Raw genomic sequence first — 21,713 nt, forward strand, 5'->3', positions numbered from 1 at the left:
GATGGTCCCTTGGACAGAGTGACTGCAAGGACAGAGGTGAATAGTAGTACCCAGACTTGACAGTAAGAGACCACTGTCAGAGGATGCCAGACTTCCTGTGGAAGGGGAGCTGGGAAGGGTTACAAAGAGACCGTTGAGACAGGCTCAGCTCTCAGACCCTACATTGCAAGGCCTGACCAGGTAGCTAGTGAGGCACCTGATTCTCAAGGGAAGGGGGAATCTGTATACTGGGACAAAGGGTTACTGTAGAGAGAGTAGACCCTTGAGAGAATACAGCAGTTGGTAGAGCCTAGAGCTTACCGGCTGGCGCTTCTAGCCATAGCCCATGATATTCCCTTTGCAGGTCATATGGGCACGAAATATGCAGAGAGACGTATTCTGCTGAACTTCTATTGGTCTGGAATTTCCAAGGATGTAACAGGGTACTGCAGGACCTGTGAGCAGTGCCAAAAAGTAGGCAAGGCAGGAGACAAGGTGAAAGCTCCTTTGATGCCTTTGCCTGTGATTGAAAAGCCATTTCAGGGGGTAGCTATGGATATTGTGGGGCCTCTGAGTACCTCAAGTTCCACAGGGAAAAGGTATATCCTAGTTGGTAGTAGATTATGCTACAAGATACCCTTATGCAGTGGCTTTGTCCTGCAGTGAGGCAGAAAAGGTGGCAAATGCTTTGTGAGAGATTTTCAGCAGGGTAGGTTTCCCAAATGAAATACTGATTGACAGAGGTGCCAGTTTCATGCCAGACCTGCTGGCTTCTCTCTGGAAGTACTGTGGGGTGAAGCACCTAAAGACCACCCCTACCATCTCCAGACTAACGGTCTTGATGACAGGTTAAACTCTACACTCAAGTCCATGCTACATGCATTTGCAGACCAGTTTGAAGGAGTGGGACAAATATTTGCCCCGTCTGTTTGCTTACAAATAGGTTCCCCAGGAATCCACGGGTTTTTCACCCTTTGAGTTGCTGTATGGGCATAGGGTGAGATGACCTCTAGATTTAATTCGTGATGAGTGAGAAGGTGAGCGTGAATCTCACAAGGAGTCTGTTGTGGCATATGTCCTAAACCTCAGGGCAAGGCTAAGGGAACTGATGGGCTTGGCCCAGGAGAACCAGGAAAAAGCCTAACAACAGAAAAAGGTCTGGCATGACAGAAATGCTCGAGCTAGAGAGTATGCTGTAGGAGACCAGGTAATGGTTCTCATTCCTGTCAGACACAACAAGCTGCAAGCAGCTTGGGAGGGACCCTACAAGGTGGTAAGAAAGGTAAGTGATGTTAACTACATGGTAGAACTGCTAGGCAGGAGCATAAATTGCACCATGTTAACATTTTGAAACCTTATCATGATAGGGAGGCCCTTGTGCAGAATATTTGCAGTGGATTGCTGGAGGAGTCTGAGGGAGATCTGGTGACTGATCTCCTCAGTAGGCTCAGTCTGATACCTCAGTGGAAGGGGTAGCAATGTCCTAGCCGCTATCTCCTACCCATGTTTAAGAAATCCAAGCAGTGTTACAGGAGTTTGGGGACATGCTCACTGGGAAACCAGGGTGCACCCACCTGGTGCAGCATCAGGTGGATACAGGACCCCAAAGGCCTATTAGACAGGACCCTTACAGGGTGCCTGAGAGAGTCAAACAGACTCTGAGGGAGGAAATACAGGAAATGTTGGAACTAGGGGGAATTCAAAAGTCCAACAGTCCCTGGGCTTCCCCAGTGGTGCTGGTGCCAAAGAAGGATGGCAGCACCAGATTGTGTGTGGACTACAGGAAATTAAATAGTCACACAGAGTTAGATGCTTACCTCATGCCTAGCGCAGACAAGGCCCTAGAGCAGCTGGGAAGGGCTAAGTATCTTACCACCATTGATCATACCAAGGGTTACTGGCAGGTGCCCTTGACTCCCAGTTTTATGGAGAGATCAGCCTTTGTGACTCCTTTTGGCTTGTATGAGCTCACAAAGATGCCCTTTGAGATGAAAAATGCCCCAGGAACTTTCCAGAGGCTGGTAGATCATATCCTACCAGGAGTAGGAGGGTTTACCCTTGCTTACCTAGATGATATTGCCATCTACAGCCATTCTTGGCAAGGGCAGATTCAACATGTGGGAGGTTGGCATAATGGTTAAGGTGTTTATCTTACAGACACAAGGTGCAGGGTTTGATTCTCACGTTGGGCAATTGGCTAGGCTTAAAATGACCCCAAGCGTAGTTAGCCTAGTACTAATCTATGACCCTATGACATGTCAGGGAGTTGCTGGGCGGACTGCAGATGGCAGGGTTGACCATTAAGCCCAGCAAATGTCAGGTGAGTATGGCAGAGGTCTTCTACCTGGGACATAGAGTGGGGAGTGATAAGATAAAGCCAAAACCTGCCAATGTGAAAGCCATTCAGTCATGGCCTGCACCTCTTACCAAAAAGCAGGTGAGGGCATTCTTAGGGACAGCAGGGTACTACAGAAAGTTCATTCCCAGTTATAGTATCATAGCTGCCCCTCTCACAGACCTGACATGGAAAAACATGCCTGATAAATTAGTGTGGACTGTAGCATGTGAGCAGGCATTCTAGAAGCTTAAAGAAGCTTTGGGAAGAACCCCTGTGTAGCCAGTCCAGATTACAACAAAGAATTTGTTGTGCAGGTGGAAGCTTCGAACCATGGGGTGGGGGCTGTACTTAGCCAGATTTCTTCAGAGGGAGAAGAGCACCCAGTGCTTTATCTCAGTCATAGGCTCCAACCCAGGGAGGAATGCTATGGAGCTGTAGAAAAGGAATGTCTAGCCATAGTGTGGGCACTGCAGAAACTTCAGCCTTATCTGTATGGAAGAAAATTCACTGTAGTTACAGATCACAATCAGTTACAGATCACAATCCCCAACATGGTTACACCAAGCCAGCCAGCAAAATGCCAAGTTGCTAAGATGGAGCCTAGGGTTGCAAGCACATATGTCATTGCAGCACCGCAGTGGGATTAGCAATGCCAATGCCGATGGGCTCTCAAGACAGGGAATGGGGTAAGGTATACTCAGATAGACCTAACCCTCTCAAGCAACGTTTCTCAAGGGTCACTTGAAAAACTAGGTTGAGTTCTCGAGGGGGGATGTGAAAAACTGAAAGTCTGCCAGCCCAGCTGGATAGAATTTTGTAGATAATTCTGTGTCATTGTAAATATTAATATAATCCACAGGGTGATTTACAAATGTAAGAAAAAACATTTTGTATGTTCTGAACTTCAAAAATGTAAACTCAGTGCACCCTGCTGGAAGAAATCTGATAAAGTAAAGCATTTTATGACTGTTTGATTTCAAAGCGCAGAGACAGGATATCTGGACAAAGGAATTCTTTCTGTTGTCTTAGGACAAGAGTTGATTACTAGATTTTCTATGTAAAATGTCTTTTATTCCTGTGGCTTCCTGCAGGTAGAAGATACAAAGATATGTTAAACTCTGAGTTTCTGTTACCCTGGGAACCAGAGAATTGTCAAGAATGATGTAATCTAAAGTGAGTCAGCAGTGATGTATTATCAATTTAAGAGATCTCAGAGAAAAAGAGATAGCATTTTGCATTTGTCTTCAGAACTGACAGCATCACCTGGACTTGCTTGCTCTGTATGTAAGTAGGATCTTAGACTTAATATTTCTCTTAGAAATAGATAGAAATCAGCAGACTAGCTGTTTTCTATATTTGTCAGACTATCCTACAGAATTGTTTTAAAGTTCCTGTGTCTGAACTCTTGACTAGTATTGTGTTGAATTGAGAAGATTTCTCTTGTGTTTTTATTTATTATTATTAAATATTTTAAAACATTTCAACTGTGGCTCTTTTGTGCAGAAATAAATTAAGCACTAGAGTACTTGCATGTAGTTAGTGATACAGTACTAAGCCACTCCAATAGCCTTAAAAGTTCTGGTCACACTTACTAATTTGTTAACAGGATTATTACACAGCAAAATTGGTCACCCTTTGCGAAGGGCCTTAAGTAGGGGTTCTGGTGCCAGTGGATTATTACCTTATAGCCTGGGCAGAAGGGGCATACTTAGTGGACCTGTGCCAGCCTTCCCCAGGAGTGTCTGTGTGTTTGTATGTAAATCATATCTCACAGTGTGTGTCAGCTACTTGGGCAGGGACACGAAGCACTGGTTGGACTGAGGGAGTGCTGGGAGGACTTGGCTTGGAACTCTGGCTAAGGACTCCACTCTACAGCTGTGCCAGTGGGGAGTCTTGCTGGGGATCTGGAGAGAAAGGGAGAAACCAGCCCCAGACTGACTGTGATCCCTGTGTGCTCTTAAGGGAAATTGTACTTTACGTATGTGTACTTGTTATCCTTCCCAATGTGCATGCCCCTCACTGGTGCTAGTGGAGAGGATTGAGGCTCCTTGATTACTGGGCTAGTGCATGGGCTTCACAGCATTCATAGAGTCTCTTCTGCCCCTTTCCTCCATCACGGCCAGAGAGTTTCTGACATTGCTAGTGTTCATGGCCTCTACAATCCACATGTTGCGTTTTGCCAAACTGCATATGAGGAAGTTCCAGTGGTTTCTAAAGATAGTTTGGTCCCAACATATTCATCACTTAGGGGTTTCGATTTCTCTTCTCCCCTGCTTGAAAACAGAACTGTGTTGGTGGATGCAGCATCTCATTCAAAATCCTGGCTTACCACTTCAAGTACCTCAACCAGCCCAGCAACTTTTCACAGATGCCTCAGATTTAGGTTGGGGAGCAACATTTTCTGCCAGGAAGGTACAAGGTCTTTGGTCCCCCTCTCAAAAGAGGAAGCACATCAACTTCAGAGAAATGAGGGGCTCTGATTTATAGCCTTGCAGATCTTTCATCCTCTGTTCTTACCAGGACCCCTCAGGATTCTTCCAGACAATACAATGGTCTTTTGGTATGTAAACAAGCAGGGCGGCACAAAATCGTACCTTCTTTGTCACTTAGCCATCAAAGTATGGGAGTTGGGTATTCAGTACAAAAGTCTCGCTGCTTGCAGTGTGCCTTCCTTCTGCTCAGAACTCGGGGGCAGATGCATTAAGCAGATCTATGACGCATTTCCATGAGTGGATGCTTCACAGGGATGTGTTCCTGGATCTAGTTGACCGGTGGGGTACCCCAGAAATAGACGTATTTGCCTCCCCCTCTGAACAGACAACTGCTGTTTTGTGCCAGGGTCCCTCACCCTTAGATTTGGAAGGTGGACACTCTACCTTTCTCATGGAAGGGGATGTTTTTTTATGCATTTCCCCCTTCCCTTTAATTCAAAAATTCCTGTTGAAAATTCTACAGGAAATAAAAATCTTGCTAATGACCCACTTTTGACCAAGAGAGTACTGGTTCCCTCTTCTTCTGCAGTTAGCCAAATGTCATCACTACAAGTTACCTCACCAGATGGACCTATTCACACAGGACAAGGAATCCTGATTCACCCACATCCCTCAGCTCTACAATTGACCTTGTTGGTGATCAACTTTTGATTCCTTTAGGCATCTGTTTTCTAAGGGCATGCTTCGGGTTTTGCAGGAGGCTAGGAAACCCAATACTAGGAAGTCTTACATTTCCAAGTGGAGATTTTCTATCTGGTGCCAAAAAAGAAAAGAGGACCCTTTCTTGGCAGATATTCCTTTAGTGCTTTCTTACCCGTGTGAGTTGCTTAGCAGTGGTCTTTCTTATTCCTCAGTCAAGGTCCACTGTTCAGCCTTGTCTGTTTATTTTGTCACCCCGCTTAGCTTCCAGGCTAGAGGTTAAGCTTTTCCTAAAAGGCGTCCCACACATAAAACCTCCCATGAAACCAGTTTCTCCTCGTTGGGATCTTAGAGAAGCTGATTCAGGCCCCTTTTGAGCCAGCGGCCTCTGCTTCTCTAAAGTTTTGCACTTGGAAAACAGTACTTCTGGTAGCCATAACCTCTGCTAGAAGAGTCCCTGAAATTCAGGCATTAATGGCTACACCCCCATTTTTGGTTTTCTACAAGGACAGAGTATCTTTGAGAACTAATCCTTCCTTTATGCCCAAAGTGGTCAATGAGTTGTCTCGCGCTGGGTTTACCTGTCTGTCAACAAACTCTCTCTTAATGGATTTCTAAGGCCTTTGTGTTTTGCTGTGATTTTCATGGGAAATCCTTATCCTTTTCCTTTAAGGGCCATTCCACCAGATCAGTTGCATCCTTAGGGGCTTTCTTCAAAGGCCTGGATGCTCACTCCATTTTGGAAGCTGCCACCTGGTCATCTGTTCATACCTTTGCAAAGCATTGCAAGCTGGGTAGTATCTCCAGATCCAGGGCAGGATTTGCCAGGGCAATCCTGCATGGATTCGTGGAAAATGTTTCTGCTTAGTCTTCCTCTGCTCCTTCCCCCTTCGTGGGTACCCTTTCTGCTTTTGCACTCACCCATTTGTAAAGAATACTGCAACATTGAATAGAAGGACATAGAATAGTTGTTAAAATCTTACCATAACCGTAATTGTCCTTTTCTTCTATGTTGCAGTATTCTATCCCACCCGCCTTCCCCTATATCTTGCTCTTTACTAGAATGACTACTTTTTTTTTATTTCCTTTGGATTATTTCCTCATGGGGCTACCTTATTCTGAGGATTGTATGTGCAGATGTCCCTTTTATGGCTGACGTTCTCTATGCCTTCGTGTGACGTCCCACCTACAGGCAGTGGCATTAAGCTTTTGTATACAGGCCGGATGTTGGGTCATTCAGTGGAATACAACCCATATATAAAGAATACTGCAACATAGAAGAGAAGGACATCTATGGTTATGGTATGATTTTACACAACTATTCTTTCAACAAGCTTTACAGTAAAAGGAAGATAATTTTGACAAAAAATAAGAATAATTCCCAGAAAGAGAGCCTTCATCATTGAAGGAGACAAATCCAAGAGCTTGATAAAATCCAGCAAATCCATTTTTGAAGTTACAATGGCCACCCAGGCCAAAGATGTCCACAAAACCTTTTTTAGTTGTTTGTAATCTCAGAAGCACAATGCAACAGTGCACTGAGTTGATTGTGAATGATGTTGCCTATACTGAAGCTGAAGATGTAGTGAGCCTACTAACTCAACTGACTCGCCTCCAGCTATCACACAAGTCCATGTCTTAAAAGTGCTATCAAAAGCTAAAAATACTGCATCATTAGGATCTGACAGTATCCATGGATGCATCTCAAGTACCACAAAGATGATTTAGCCATCTCCTAACAGAAGGCTTTGTTGCAAGCAAATAGAGAATAGTTACAGATATCTTTTTCCTTTTTTTTGTGGGGTGGATGCTGTCTACATTGACAATAAACCCCTAAGAGTTGGTCCAGTTGTGTAAGATTTGGAAACTTATGTGGACAGCGACATGACTTTTGACCAAAATGTATCCTCTGGCCTGAGAATGTCCTTCTATATTGTACAACTTACAAAGCGATTGCATCTAGAAATAGTGATGCCATTGCTCCTCTTTACTCAGCCCTCATTATGCTATTCATTAAGTGTAATGCCCCCTTTGCCATATATCTGTTCGGATACATGTAACATTTGGAATGCCCACAGTGATACTGAATAAAGACCCTGTCATTGTACTGAGTATTCTGCAGACTGCTAAGAGGTGACCTGTGTCTGGCAGGCAAGGCATCCTCCAATCTAGTACTGATAACCCTACTGCACATGCGCAACTCAAATTGCCATCAGAAATGCTGTGTGTAGGTATGTGTCGCATCTCTATGAAACTTGCTGTAAAAGTACATTGTGTAGCAGTTAACATTGCTGCCACGCAATTCTCCAGTTCTGTTTGTGACTGAGGTGCTTTCTGTATAGAGTCTGCATGCTCATCCTTTCTTTGCATCAATTTTCTTTTGGTGCTTTGGTTGCCTGCCACATTCCAAGACTATGCTATGGGTGAATTTGTGATCCTTTTTGTGATTCTGCCTAATTATGTTGGGTTGTCAGAATGGCTTTTAACTTCTGTGCAACCCCAATTATTGTAAAGTGGCTATCAGAAAGGAAAGGAGTGTGAATATTGTTTGTTATTTACAGAATTACATTTAATTGCATCATAAGGTTTGGTCTAAGGGCAACTAAACTTTATGGAATGTCTGCGGATATCTTTTTAGGAATTCATACAACTGTAGAAAATTAAATAGCATTTAGTAATTATAAATGGTCAGTCTTCAGATATCCATTTGTGATATCATTTTTATGTCCAGTTTACAAAGTGCTGGAATGATATTTTAGCATTTTTTTTCTCTTTTCAGCAGGAGGCTGATGCCAGGATGTGGTCATATGTGTATCCATCGAAATACTCTGATGTGCAGAAAGCTGAGGATGAAAGGTGGAAGGATGAACGGGAAAGGAAGGTGAAAGAGGATAGATCTCGCAGCAAGGAAGGGACTTCTAAGGAGGAAGGAAAAGAAAGCACAAGTACAGATCCCCGCCCAAGTTCCACAGAAGAGTGTCGCCAAATGGGGAAAGACTCTAGAACTAATGTTCATGTCCCTGTATCTTCACCACTGACTCAGCACCAGTCTTATGTTCCTTACATGCATGGTTACCCCTATAGCCAAACATATGATCCCAACCACCCTGCTTACCGGGGAATGCCATCTGTGTTGATGCAGAATTATCCAGGTATTGTAAAACTTTCTTTTTTTGTGTATGCATTTGAATTGCTTACTGGTATGGTTTGATCATAGTTTGCTCTTTTTTATAGAGTGACACCTTTGGTCATAAGATTGCAGTTTGTAGGGGCTTTCCAAGATGGCAGCACACTGATCAACAGCTTAATTTCAGCTCTTCCAGTGTGAAACAAACTGGTAAAGAAGGGCAGGTAATTCTGTCTGTTTTTGTAAAATTCAGTTACTGGCTGGTAACTACACTGCCTGGATGCCAGTAAAGAAGAAACTTAGCTTGAAAGAAACTCAACAAGAAAAGGTGAAGAGAAAACAGTGAATGGGGAGAATCCTGCAGTTGTTCAGCAAAAATCATTTCAACCTCCATCTTTGGTACAAGAGATGGCTTCCAGTAATTTAGAGAGAAAAAAAGTAAGTCAGGTGTGCTCAGAGCTAATTAAAATAAATGAAACATTAAACGAGTATATTGACTCAAACATTAAAAGGCTGAAAATGGAAGAGGCTTTAAACAGCTATTTAGATGAACTGATAAAACTGCAGAAATCGGAGGTCAAAGTGTAGCAGAGGCTGATTGAGTATGAGACTGTTTGCGAACAGTTGTTTAAAAAATGGTATAGTTAGGGGGACGGAGTATGCAGAGAAAAATATATATTTTTTCTGCTCTACCAGAGAAACCTGAAGGAACTGGACTCGTATTCCACAGTATGAATTGTTCATTGAAAAGGCATGTTGTGTGTTTGCACCAAACCTGCCCATGAGAAAGCAGCCAAGACTGACAAAATTGTGGCAGAATGGCAAGGTATTAAAAAATGGAGACAGTGTGTTTATAGAAGATGATTATTTACTGTACACCAGGCAGAAGAGAGACAAATTTATCCCAGAAATCAAGGAGTGTTGAGATGCTGATGTGAGATTAAGCTGCTTTGTCCAGCTGTCTTCAGAGTATTTTTGATGCAGAACAGGCTAAGGGGGAAATGTAAGAGTTTGTCCAACCAGGGGGGTCAGCCATTAAACAGAAGGGAACTCAGCTTCACATTCCTTTGATGGTAAGACTTATAGAGAGACTTTGCCAGTGAAACCTTTTCCAGTGTTCCAAAGGAAAATGTTTGAGAGAGAGAAAAGCACAGGAGTTGACTAGAAGAATCAAGAGTACCTTGGACTTGAACTGGGGTCTGGAGTCGGGAGATGGAGGTGAACAGAGAGAAGTCCAGCAACACTGAAATTCATGAAAAAAATATGAGACTAAAAAGCATCAGTCACATTTGTAAAATGTAGCTTTACAAGAAAAAGTGGGTGAGAAAGATTGGATTTTTGTTGACGTTCAACTTTATGGGGGATGGACATATTTGTATAAAACATTTTGATATAAATTGCATGTTATATAGTAAAGCATTTTCAGTGATTGTATGAGAGAAAGATACTAAAGTAAACAGATGCTTTTCTTTTTTAGTTTTAAGAAATGTAGGCATTACAGTGTAAAAAAAACAGAAGAAAGGTAGGACAAAAGCACATTTAAGTCAATAGGTTGTCGTGGAAACAAGCTGACTACAGGGGAAGACAATAAATCGAGAGGTCAGGACATTGTTTACTGAGATAATTTTAAAACTAAAAGGTACAAGGGCAAGCAGCTCAGTAAAAAAATAGTTTGAAATTATTGGAATGGAGTGAGACGTAGCTTTTCTGGTAACTAAATACTTTAAATAATTTAATGCACTTACTTACAGCAGTGTGTAATTTAGTTGTGTTTAAAGATGGCCGTTGCACTTTTTCTTAAGGCTAAAAGTTAATGTTTTCCAAAGGAGTTGTTTTTCATGTCTGAGTGGAGAATAAGAGCAGCCAAGAATTAGTGCAAGTAGGAACACATACGTGTTAGCATAGATGACCTTAATTTTAGGTTAATGAGGTTAATTAATGCCTGTGGTTGCAGCTGTCAATTTGGGACAGTTGTTCCTATCAGGATAGTTAAACTTTATTATTTGAAGCTGTATATTGTTTTGTGTGCTAATTTAAAGTTAATAAATTTTAGGGGTGTTCTGGGGTGTTTTTTTATTTGAGGGTTTTTCGTTAAAACAAAAAGTCTTGTAAAATGTGACCGTTTCAAATGGATATGACAAAAGACTATGTAAAAGATCAATCTGCCAAACATTAGTGGGAGCCTGTACCACAAAAGCTGGAAATAGGCATTTAAAAAAGCTGTCATGTAATAGGTGGGAAGATGTTCTTATAATGGCTACAACAAACATTATTTTGGAATGTGAATGGCTTCACAGGTATAGACAAAAAAGTAAAAGTATTGAATTATATTAAATAATCCACAATGCAAATAGCAATGCTGCAGGAGATGCATTTGGAAAGAAGTGAGCATGTGAATTTGATAAAGAAAGGATTTCAGGATGGATGTTCAGCACAATATCAGGGACAAAGGAAAAGGGGAGTACTTATTACTAATTGCTAGAGGAGCTGCAATAGCAGTAGAATAGGGGAAAACGATAGCAATGGTAGATTTGTGGTAGTAAGGGGCTACTGTAGAAGAGGTGGATTATGCTGGCATGTGTTTATAGTGTGCCGCAAACTGCTGTTCTGGAGCTTAAGGAAGTTTTGGGAGAAATAATTAGCTTTCAATAGAGAACATTACTTACAGTTGATGACTGAAACTTGATTTGCAACAGTGAGGATATACCTGGGGACATAGAAGGAAAAAATATAACAAAAGAGGATGGATGTTTGAAGAAATTTTTGAAAATATTTGTTATGGAAAATGTGAATTCAGTAGTAGGAATTCTGAAAGAATTTACATATTATTCCTTGAGGTAGGATAACTGGGATAGACTACACATAAATTATATTTAACAGGAACATGTATTTAATTGAAAGCTTTGACAACCCCAATAACTGTTTTAGATCATGCGCCAATAACAACCAAGTTAAAAATGCAGGATGATGAAATAAAAATGAGACACTTGTGCTTCCCCATCTCTGTGTGTTAAAAAGAGTGTAATTTAAGGAGTGGTTAGTGGACATTGTTTGAGATTTATTAGGGAAGATAGAAATGTCTTCAGAAATTATAGCTAGTGAGTGGGGTAAAATGAAAGTGGAGTTACTAATAAGGTAGAAATAAAAGAAAAGAGGTATGGTTAAGAAGTAACAAGAATTATTTAAAGGAGTTGACAAAGGTTAAAGTATTGCAGAATAAGTTGAATCTTTCAGAACAAGAAGAGGAGCAATTGCAGAGTGCTAAAATAAGGGAGTGCCTGGATAATATGCATGAAATTGTTGTTAATCAGAGCAATGGAAAGAAAGGGTTATTGCCGTTTTTAGGGAGTCTATAACAAGAAAAATAACCAGAGATCCTGTAGAGATCTTAGAAGTATTTCGGAAATTTTTATGGAAGTTTGTATAAAGCAGAGAAATGTAAACAATAAAAAGCACAAATAGAAATATGTATGGAAGATGCAACTATGCCAAGGTTAGAGGTGGATGAGGCTGAATAGTTAAGATAAGAGGAGGTGAGCAAAAATGGTGACATGTAATCAATCTGCATTAAAGTCTCCAGGAATAGATGGTATTCCTTTAGAAGTTTAAATGGTAGGTGGGAAAAAAATGATAAAGATTTGGAAGGTTTTGTTTAACAGTAGTTTAAAAGGAGGGGGAGCATCAACATACCGGCAGTAATACTAAAGATGGTAAAGACCCATCAAACCCAGCTTCAAATAGGCCCATTTCAATTTTAAATCATGATTACAGAAGTCTGTAATCACTAAATGAATGGCAAAGGTGTTACCAAAATTGATAGATGTGGATCAGTGTGATTTTGTGGAGGTAAGGCAAACATTTGATAACATTAATAGAACAATGATGATCCAGAGGGAAGCAGAATGTAAGAAAATACAGCAGTTGATGTTGATGCAGAGAAAGAATTCAGTGCAGTTAAGTGGGATTTTGAAAAGGGCAGTTGAAGCATTTGCATTCCCTGATACAGTAGTAAGGTTAATTAGGAGGACATATGGGGGATTGGAGGCAAAATTAAAATGGGAGGGTTCCTCTCTGATAAGCTCTGTCTGAAGAGAGGAACCAGGCAGGAGGTGTCCTCTTTCTCCTGTGTTTACATTTTATTTAGAGCCATTGGCAAAATAAGGGACTCAGAAATTCAAGGATGTAAATGGTATGGTGCTACTCCCTTTCTAAGGACATCATTGCTGAGTGAGCCTTGTTTGCAAGATTCTTATGTAACTTTTATTCTTTGTCATTTTGAAAACATCTTGTATTTCTTCCTTGTTACATTGTGATTTCAGTAGTGTATTACAGCTTACAGCTGAGTGGTATGTACCAACTCCAGAACAGCAGCAGCAGCTGAAATGGTATGTTCATTTGTTGTGTAGGGCAGACCTGTAAACATTCACACACTGCAAAACATACTCCTGAGTTTTTGGACCAGAGTAGCAGTTATGGAAATAGAAGTGGTGTTAGTCTTTTAGAATGCTGTGGTGTGTGTGTGTGCCCAGAGCATATGCACCCATGTACTTAAGTATCCTTGAAGAGTGTACTTTTGTTATGCTTGACTATAAGATGCATTACTTTTTAATTAGCAGAGCCGTTCTTTATATTTATGTTTGGCAAGTAATTAGTGCTGACCATTACCTCTATATGGGGCAGAAACCTCTGCAGGGAAAGCTGAATATTGAGATAGATGCAGAAATGACAATATTACGAAAGCTGAAGTATGTCCAGTTGCAGAGTGGGTCAAAGAGAACAGATTATGGTGGCTCAGGATCATGTGCAGGAAAGCAGAGGATGATTTGGTGAAGAAGATTTGGAAGAGAAAGAGAAGGCAAGAAGAAATGAAGATTCTAGCTAAGAGATGGATTCATTGTGTGAGGGAATACCTGCAACAGTCAGGCGTGATTGTTTAGAAAGGTAGACAAATGGCACTGAATTAAGAGAGGTGACTAAAAGTGGAACTCCCAACCCCGTGGAGGGGGAAAATGGAAAAATGTGTATTGATGATGATGATGATGATGATGATACTGACCTACATGTGGAAAGGCCATCTTCAGGGGGAACAGCAGATACCACTAGAAAGAGGATAAAATTAAGAGGAGCAGGTAGTGATACGTTATATAAGTTGGAAATATGCTGACCAGGAGTAAATAGTGACTTCAAGAGTTAAGTTATTGAAGGAAAAGGGCATACAAAGTGCGTCAGGCATAATAAAAAGTAATAAAAGCACACTGGGAATACTTATATAATTAATGAATTTGTATTACAGACAAGAACCATGCATTATCAAAGCACAACCAGGAACATACTCAGTACAAGAAGTTTTTTTATTCATTGTTTTGGATCAAGTGGGAGAGGGGATTGACTAAGAAACATTACTTTTGGCACATAAAATCAAGTTATTTTTGAAAGCTACAGATACACCTGGTATAAATGAAATGATTATTATTTACAGCGTGCTTAAACTAAGAGCTTTAAGGTTAATTTATTTTCCTATGTTTTACTGTGATGTCTATTAGCGTAGATTTTATTAGTTAATTTGAGCTGTCCTGTGATTGATCTAAATATTTTTTACTGATCAGTTGAGATTTGTACTTTTGTTCTGATAAATTCTCTAGAGAATTATAAGATATTATTTGCTATGCTGCTAGTCACGTGAGGTACATTTTAAATTTATCTGTGTTTTATGTCCAGTGTGCGTTTTCTTTTTCTTTTTCCAAGTAATAAAAACTGCTTCAGATTTAATTGTATTGTAAAAGAATTAAAATGTTGCAATTTGTTAGCACAAACAAATGAGTGAAAGTTAGAATAGTACATGTTATATGGAGAAAACATATACTAAAGCTTCTTTTAACATATATGTAAATTTGTATACTGTTAATGTTATTTGCAAATGTGCTTTATGATAACAATTGAGTGAGGTTTTATATGGTTGTACAAACCCTCAAGTTAATGGCAGTGTAAAGTATTTTTTCTTCACTAAAGAATGGTGGTTAGAAGTGAATGTTTTCAGCAAATACACATAATTTTACATGAAAAGTATTTCAAAGCAGTAAAAGGTTATGTTTCTGTAACTGCGCAGACTGTTTAGGACTTCTAAAGACAATGTAAGGTGCTCAGAATAAAAGGTTTTCATTTAAGGAAGTAGTATAGCATGATCGTTTGTGTCAGAACAATAAAAATGGCAAATGCTTAAAAACTGCTTGCGTTACTTGGGCTTTGGCAGGAAGACCTAAGCGATGAAAAAGAATGTTAACATTTGAAAGTGGATACATTTGATTTTGTGGAACACTGAGGAACTTGCAATGAGAGCATGCTGATTAGAGCACTTAATCAAATGGCAAAGACTGAAGCAAAACTGATTTCATGAACTTTAATTATACCCTGATTTAGGAATGGGGTCAGTTCCTGTCATGGTATCTAAAAATCTAAGCATTTGGAGAAATTAAACAGAGTACTATGCTGTTAATAATCCAGATGAAAAGTGTGTTTTATGTTAATTAATGTTATAATTACCAAAGTATATATGGATTACTGCAGTGCACCAGCCAAATAATTGGAGAAATTATTCAATTACAGTGTAGAAACTTTTATATACTGTTAGAACAATCGGAGCCTTAAACCACTAGTATTAGTGAACATTTGAGGTATTATAAAAAGAAAAATGTATTTCAGAATATATGACATAGCTGAAAAGGTGCCTACCCATTGTCTTTTTGCTGGAGGGTTTTTTGTGTTTTAGTAAATATTACTAACTCCAACCTGACCTGTTTTAATAACAAAATTATCTGTGGTTGTGTGTGAATTGTGGGGAATGTAATCCTTAACTACATAGCCATACTTCCTTATATTCTAACTGCCAAACTTGCTTTAAGTTGAACTTCTTTCAGGCCTAATTCAAGTTCATCCAACTGCTACCTAATCTTATCTGCTTCTAATGGAAAAGTTTGTTGTTTTTTTTTGCATTTGTCTCCCTTAAAAAGTACTTGATAGGGAGTATCTGACCATTCTAAGGAAATAATCTGTAATGTGTCATAATTCTTTTCGTGGACTTCATGAAACGAACAAAAACTATGCAACTTTCCTTTCCATTGAGATAATCCCAAAAAGTTACTCTAGACTTCTCAGCAGATTCCCCCTTTTTCCCCCGATGAAAGGAGCATGGTCTTCCAGGTCATGTCACATTTTCTTGCCTGCAGTAAGTACAATGACTTCAACTAAACTGCCTCTAGGAATGTTTGAGTCAGATATGCTTAAATCTGCTAAGTCCTCCTGAGCAGTCATCTGCCAGGAAGCTATGTTTAGCCTGTCCAAATCAAATCTTGCACTGCATTCCCCACATATTTAATGTTGTTTGTCTTTTCGGCTTTTACCAGTTAGAGGTCGCCACAGCGGAACTCCGGTCCGCTAGTGATTGGCAGTCGATTTTTATGGTGCCGAGTTGCCAGCCCGACGCCCAACCTTCAGCGAAGGCACGCCCATTCACGTCTTTCGGAGGCAACTCGACCACGGGGAGGACATTCAGACTCCACACAGAAGGCACTCCAGCCGAGAATTGAACAGGAGAACCTCTTGCTGTGAGGCAACAACGCTACTGCTGTACCACCGCATATCCCCACATATTTAATAAAGTTCTAAAATTATCTGCAGGAGTTGACTGAAAAATTTACAGTAGTAGAGACAAGAGGAAAAAAAATTAGGTTTGAAAACATTGCTATATCTTGAAGGGGATGCTCTATCTGTTAATGCCATCTCTTATCCTTTTCAGGTATTCTACATCAGTCTTATCCACTGAAGCAGGTAGAGTAGAGGTAAACCACTCATTAAGATATTTTACAAATGTAGGTCACAACAATGAGAGGAAAACCCTTCTGTACCTAAAGGAATGGACATAGTTTGTCATCAGTAAATTGAAATCATGGTCAAGTACAGAAATGGGTCTTCACAGTAGCAAGGGATCCTTCCCTTTCCTAATATCATTGCAGTTACTGCTTCATGCCATGTCTTGGGGACTCCACTTTCTGCCAATATAGATTGTTAAACACACTGACAAACATCTCCAATTTTGGGCCCCAGTTTTCCTCAGTAATGTTACTAGAAGCCTATCCAACAGAGGCATCTTCCAATGTACCTGCCTCCCTAACAGTTTCTTCAATTCCTGTATAGTGGCAGCAGCCATTTACCATCTATTGTTTTACCTGCTAAAAACAAAGTTTAGAAAGCTCTGACAGATAAGGAAATCTCATCAAGCCAATTAGAGGAGTAGAGAGATAAAGCCCATACTGTGCTGCAGGTGACTTGAATTGGAGTAGAAGCTCGGGTGCTTATAAGAGGTGGCTGGGGGGGGTGAGTGGCAGTTGCCAACTTGCCTGTCCTGTGGAGGGAGGTGACTGCAGCTCTCCATAAGGTTAACACTTGGCAAGAGCACTAGGTATTGCCCACTGAAGTTCAAGCCGGTCAGGCCTGCACTGTCTTTGTACTTAGCACCAGTAAAACTGAGGGGATTCTAGTGTGCAGAGGCATGCCACCCCTTCTAAGGCAGCTCTAGCAGACTGAAAAGTGTTTCCATTGGGGAGAGGGTTGGTTGCCTCCCAGGACCCAGCAAGCTTTCCCATTCTTAACCAAACAGGAGCACCGATAAAACCAGGCCCAACAAACAAGGCTAGGAACACCAGCTGAACAACCAAATTTTATTACACTCAAAGTAAGCGCTTTCGTCTGGTAACCATGACCAGACTTCATCAGACAATTTCAGTAAATTAGGACCCTAGTATTTATATGCAAATGATTTAAGGCAATAAACTAGTCAACCAATGAAATTTGAAATTAGTACATCATAATAAGATAATGCAATCAAATATCTGCAGCAACCATACCCCTAGACAGTTCATTCCAATGTAACAAGTAAAAAGTAAAAAAACAATTAATCTAAGTAGAAACATATGTGAATAAGACTGATAAAAAATACATATAAAAATACATTTGAATAATACTTTGAAAAAATACTTTTAAAAATACATAAAATACATAATAAAATACATAAAAGACAAGACCCATTTTATGTAAATAATCTAAGCATATAAAAGTTCATAAATCTGTATACGAATAGTACAATACTGGGAAATTGCATTTTTTTAAAAAAATAGCATTTTTTAAAAAATATACATGTTTACAAAATACTTCTTTTGTTAAAAAGTATATTTTAAACTGTAATAAATAAATATGCCTACACTGACTAATGACAGAATACTAAATCAAATCACCTATCGAATACTTTTAATTTTAATTTACTTGCAATCAAAATCATATTGTTTAACCCTGGTGGAGAACAAGCATTTAAAAAAAAGCTGCCACCAAGTTTCCTTTTCTTCCAAGTGTATTTTCCAAGGACTACCCCTTGCCTGACTTGTAATTTGTTGTAACACAATACGTGTAAAACTATGTTCAGGGCAACTTTTAATATGTCTCAATATAGCATTTTTCTAATTCTTTTGCTTAATCTCATACATATGTTCATAAATTCATTGACCTAGCTTGCGTTGTGTTTTGCCAATATAAAATGCTTGGCAGTGGCAACAGATAGCAGCATATACAACTCCTTGGGTGTAACAATTGTATTTCCCCTTAAAACTAATTTCTTTGTTCCTAATTTTTATCTTAGTTGTTTTTAAAATATATTTACATTGTTGACACATTCCACATGGCAGCATTTGACCCTTCCTGTCCTGTAGTTTAACATACTCTAATAAATTTTTCAAATTTCTTCCTCTTCTGTAAATTATCTGCGGACACCTACCAAATGTGTCAACCATCCCTTGGTTCTGCATAAGAATGGCCCAATTCTTCCTGATGATGTCTTGCACCAGACAGTTGTCCACAGTATAGGTACATATAAAAGGGCACATTGCCTTCTTGTTGTTGTTTAACCTAGTTTCACTACTATTATCACCAGTGGGGGGACCTATTCCTGCCTGGCCGTTATTAATAATCCTGCTACCACTAGCAGCATTTACCCTGTTGGGAAATAGATGTCCATGAACTTGATCTGGCATGTTAGTACTATTTAAAATAGGTACAAAAAAAACCCGTTCTTCGTTTATGAATGACCTCTATTTTGAAAGAATTGACCAACCTATTCGGGTATCCCCTGTCTAAAAACATGTTAATCATAATATTACACTCAGTCAGAAAATCGTCAAATGTATTCATTCGGGCTGCTCTAACTAATTGGCCTTTGACAATATCACGTTTGACATGTTTAGGATGGCTACTTATAAAGTGTAACATACTGTTTGAATAAGTAGGCTTCCTATATATTGCAGCCTTAATATTGCCTTCACCTATCTTAGAGATAAGCACATCAAGATATGGAATTTAATTTTCCTGTACTGTATATGTAAATTTTTAAAAAATTAGTACCGTTATTAAGATCATCCATAAATGTGCTATCCGCGGTGATGCAGCGGTAGCGTTGTTGCCTCACAGCAAGAGGTTTTCCCGTTCGATTCTCGGCTGGAGTGCGGGGAGTACCTTCTGTGTGGAGTCTGCATGTCCTCCCCGCGGTTGGGTGGGTGTTCGAAAGACATGTAAAAATGGGCGTGCCTTAGTTGAAGGTTGGACATCGAGCTGGCACCTCGGTGTTCGTGAAAATCTACTGCCAATCATTAGCAGACCGGAGTTCCGCTGTGGCGACCCCTAACCGGGAAAAAGCCGAAAGACAACAACAACAACATTAAGATCATCCATAAATGCTGGTATGTCCTCCTCAGGACCAATCCATGCCACAAACAAGTCATCCAAGTATCTTAAATACAATCAAATGTATATAAAATATGGAGAACAGAATAAAAAATGCTTTTCCCATTGTGCCATGACTATATTGGCAAATAGTGGTCCACAAGTGGACCCCATAGCTACACCCTCACATTGCTTAAAATAATGGCCTTCAAAATACAAATAATTGTTATTAAGAACAATTTCCACTAACTGTGTATAGGTATTAATTAACCCTTGTTCAAGACCAAACTCATCAAAAAGGTAATCTGAGAACCAGTCAATACCAATAGAGCGTGGAATACAACTAAAAAGGTCCTTAACATCTATTGTTATAAAGACTCCATTGTTGTCAAAAGGGATCAATTCATTACATTTTTCTAAGAATTGCCAAGAGTTCACGGCACAAATGGGGAATTTTAAACACTTTGTCTTTCAGACAGTTGTCCAGAAATTTAGCAATATAACTTGTCTTAGACCAGCCAGAGTCTACTATAGGGCGGAGTGGGGGGTTAACTAGTCCCTTATAAATTTTGGGAACACCAAAAATGGCTGGAATCTTGGGGTCATCAGCTGCCATATAATCATCTATATTGATTTGGTCCTGCGTAACCAAATCAAAAAGTTCCCAATCTATCCTCTTATAGGCTATATTAATTTCATTGAGGGAGACTTCACTATAAGTTTGACTATATAACAATTCAAACATCTTTTGTGCATAATCATCACTTTGAAAAATTACCATGCCTCCCCCTTTGTCAGGACACACATACCTTAGTTCCTTAAACCCCCTCAATTGCCTTAATAATACCATCTCCAAATCACTCAAATTAGGTGTATTATTCACTTTCCCCACATAGTACCGGAAATCATTTTCACATGCGGTCTCATAATTTTTAAACAAACTGTGCATTTCTGGGTTAAAAGTCCTTGGCATTCTACACAAATTATTGTTAAAAACATAGTCATAAGTGACATAATTTCTGTGCAAATACTTTAGATTTAAATTCCTAGTATATAATTTTAAATCAGTAATTAACTCACCAATATCATGTTTTTTTACTGATAAAATTAAAACCTTTGCTGAAAAAATCAGCATGCTTAGTTGTAAAATCAATGCTGCTATAATTATATATTTTAAATTCATTGGTAGCATTGGACACAATAACTGGTTTCCTATAAGCAAAAGTCACCTCTCGTCTCCTCGCTTGGCGGGAAGACGCATTCATCTACCCTTGCTGATTCCAACCAGAACTCGGTGGGTAAGGATTCCATTGTTGAGGTCGTCTGTTCCTTATGTGTTCTGATCTCCTTGGCCCCGGCTCCTCTAAAGGGACATGTTCTCCTGCAGGTGGAATCACCTCAGCCACTGAGGCCCCGTGATTCAAACCTTGGTTCACCTGTACAAATGGAGGAGCAGGATAAGCCTTTCCTGCTGCATAGGCTTTCCTATCCCACTCGAGTTTCCTAGCCTTGCGATTGGCAATAACGGCAACAATACTGTCCACTTGTCTGTTTATTGCTTCATATTGGAAACGGTAAGTCTCATGAAATGCACCCCTATGGATTTCCTTGTCAAGGTTATATACCTCAACAGAAAGAGCGTCAAGACATTCTTGGTTGTACTTCACCATTAATTCCATGAGCTCACACCCATGCTGATCGAAAAGTGTCAATAACTCTTGGTGAAAATGAGAGTGTTGTACAAGGCCAGTAGGGAATTTCCAGGTCCTAAACCCTTAGGGACCTGGCGAGATTTGATACATTCCAAAATGTATTTATTCTCTTGTTTTACCTCTTTAAACTCTAGCAGTTTATTTTCAAAAGTAGTTAAATTTGTTACATTCAGTCCCCTCCGGTTGTTGTACAAATGGTACGCTCAACAACCAAGAATCAAGCGTACAGTTTGAAATAACTTGACCATTAATATTACTGACATTATTACCTCTACTTGTTAAACTTGCTCTACTTTTTACTGATAAAAAATACATATAAAAATACATTTGAATAATACTTTGAAAAAATACTTTAAAAAATACATAAAATACATAAAAGACAAGACCCATTTTATATGAATAATCTAAGCATATAAAAATTCACTCTTAACCACCTGACTCTTACCCGTCTACAGAAGGGCTGATTGGAATTCTAGAGTAGAAGCAAATGATCCATTGGGCTGTCACCCAGCCTGAGAATTCCCAGCTTCTGTGTCCCAAGAACAAATGATCTGATTTGTTGTTGGTAGTGTGAGCTATTGGGCAAGCTCCTGGGAGGGTGGAGAAAACCTCATTATGTTTAGGAATGCTACCTCATTTATACCCCTCTGTTAAGAGTTGCCCAT

The 21,713-nt window shown here is 39.7% G+C and overlaps 1 protein-coding gene across 2 annotated transcripts in view; it reads left to right on the plus strand.

The window, feature by feature from the left end:
• The window catches only part of ZNF609 (zinc finger protein 609), a 701,843-nt gene that overhangs the window by 387,557 nt on the left and 292,573 nt on the right, over positions 1-21,713 (plus strand). Inside the window, exon 4 of one of the 2 annotated variants that reach the window (XM_044077491.1) lies at positions 8,228-8,600. In XM_044077491.1, the coding sequence (XP_043933426.1) occupies positions 8,228-8,600 (373 nt within the window). The remainder of the gene's footprint in view (positions 1-8,227; positions 8,601-21,713) is intronic. The other variant, XM_044077492.1, reaches the window with a different exon arrangement.

This window comes from Protopterus annectens, chromosome 7.part0 (genome assembly GCF_019279795.1).
Source record: "Protopterus annectens isolate FY-2018-M chromosome 7.part0, PAN1.0, whole genome shotgun sequence".
In the NCBI taxonomy this organism is placed as follows: domain Eukaryota; kingdom Metazoa; phylum Chordata; order Ceratodontiformes; family Protopteridae; genus Protopterus; species Protopterus annectens.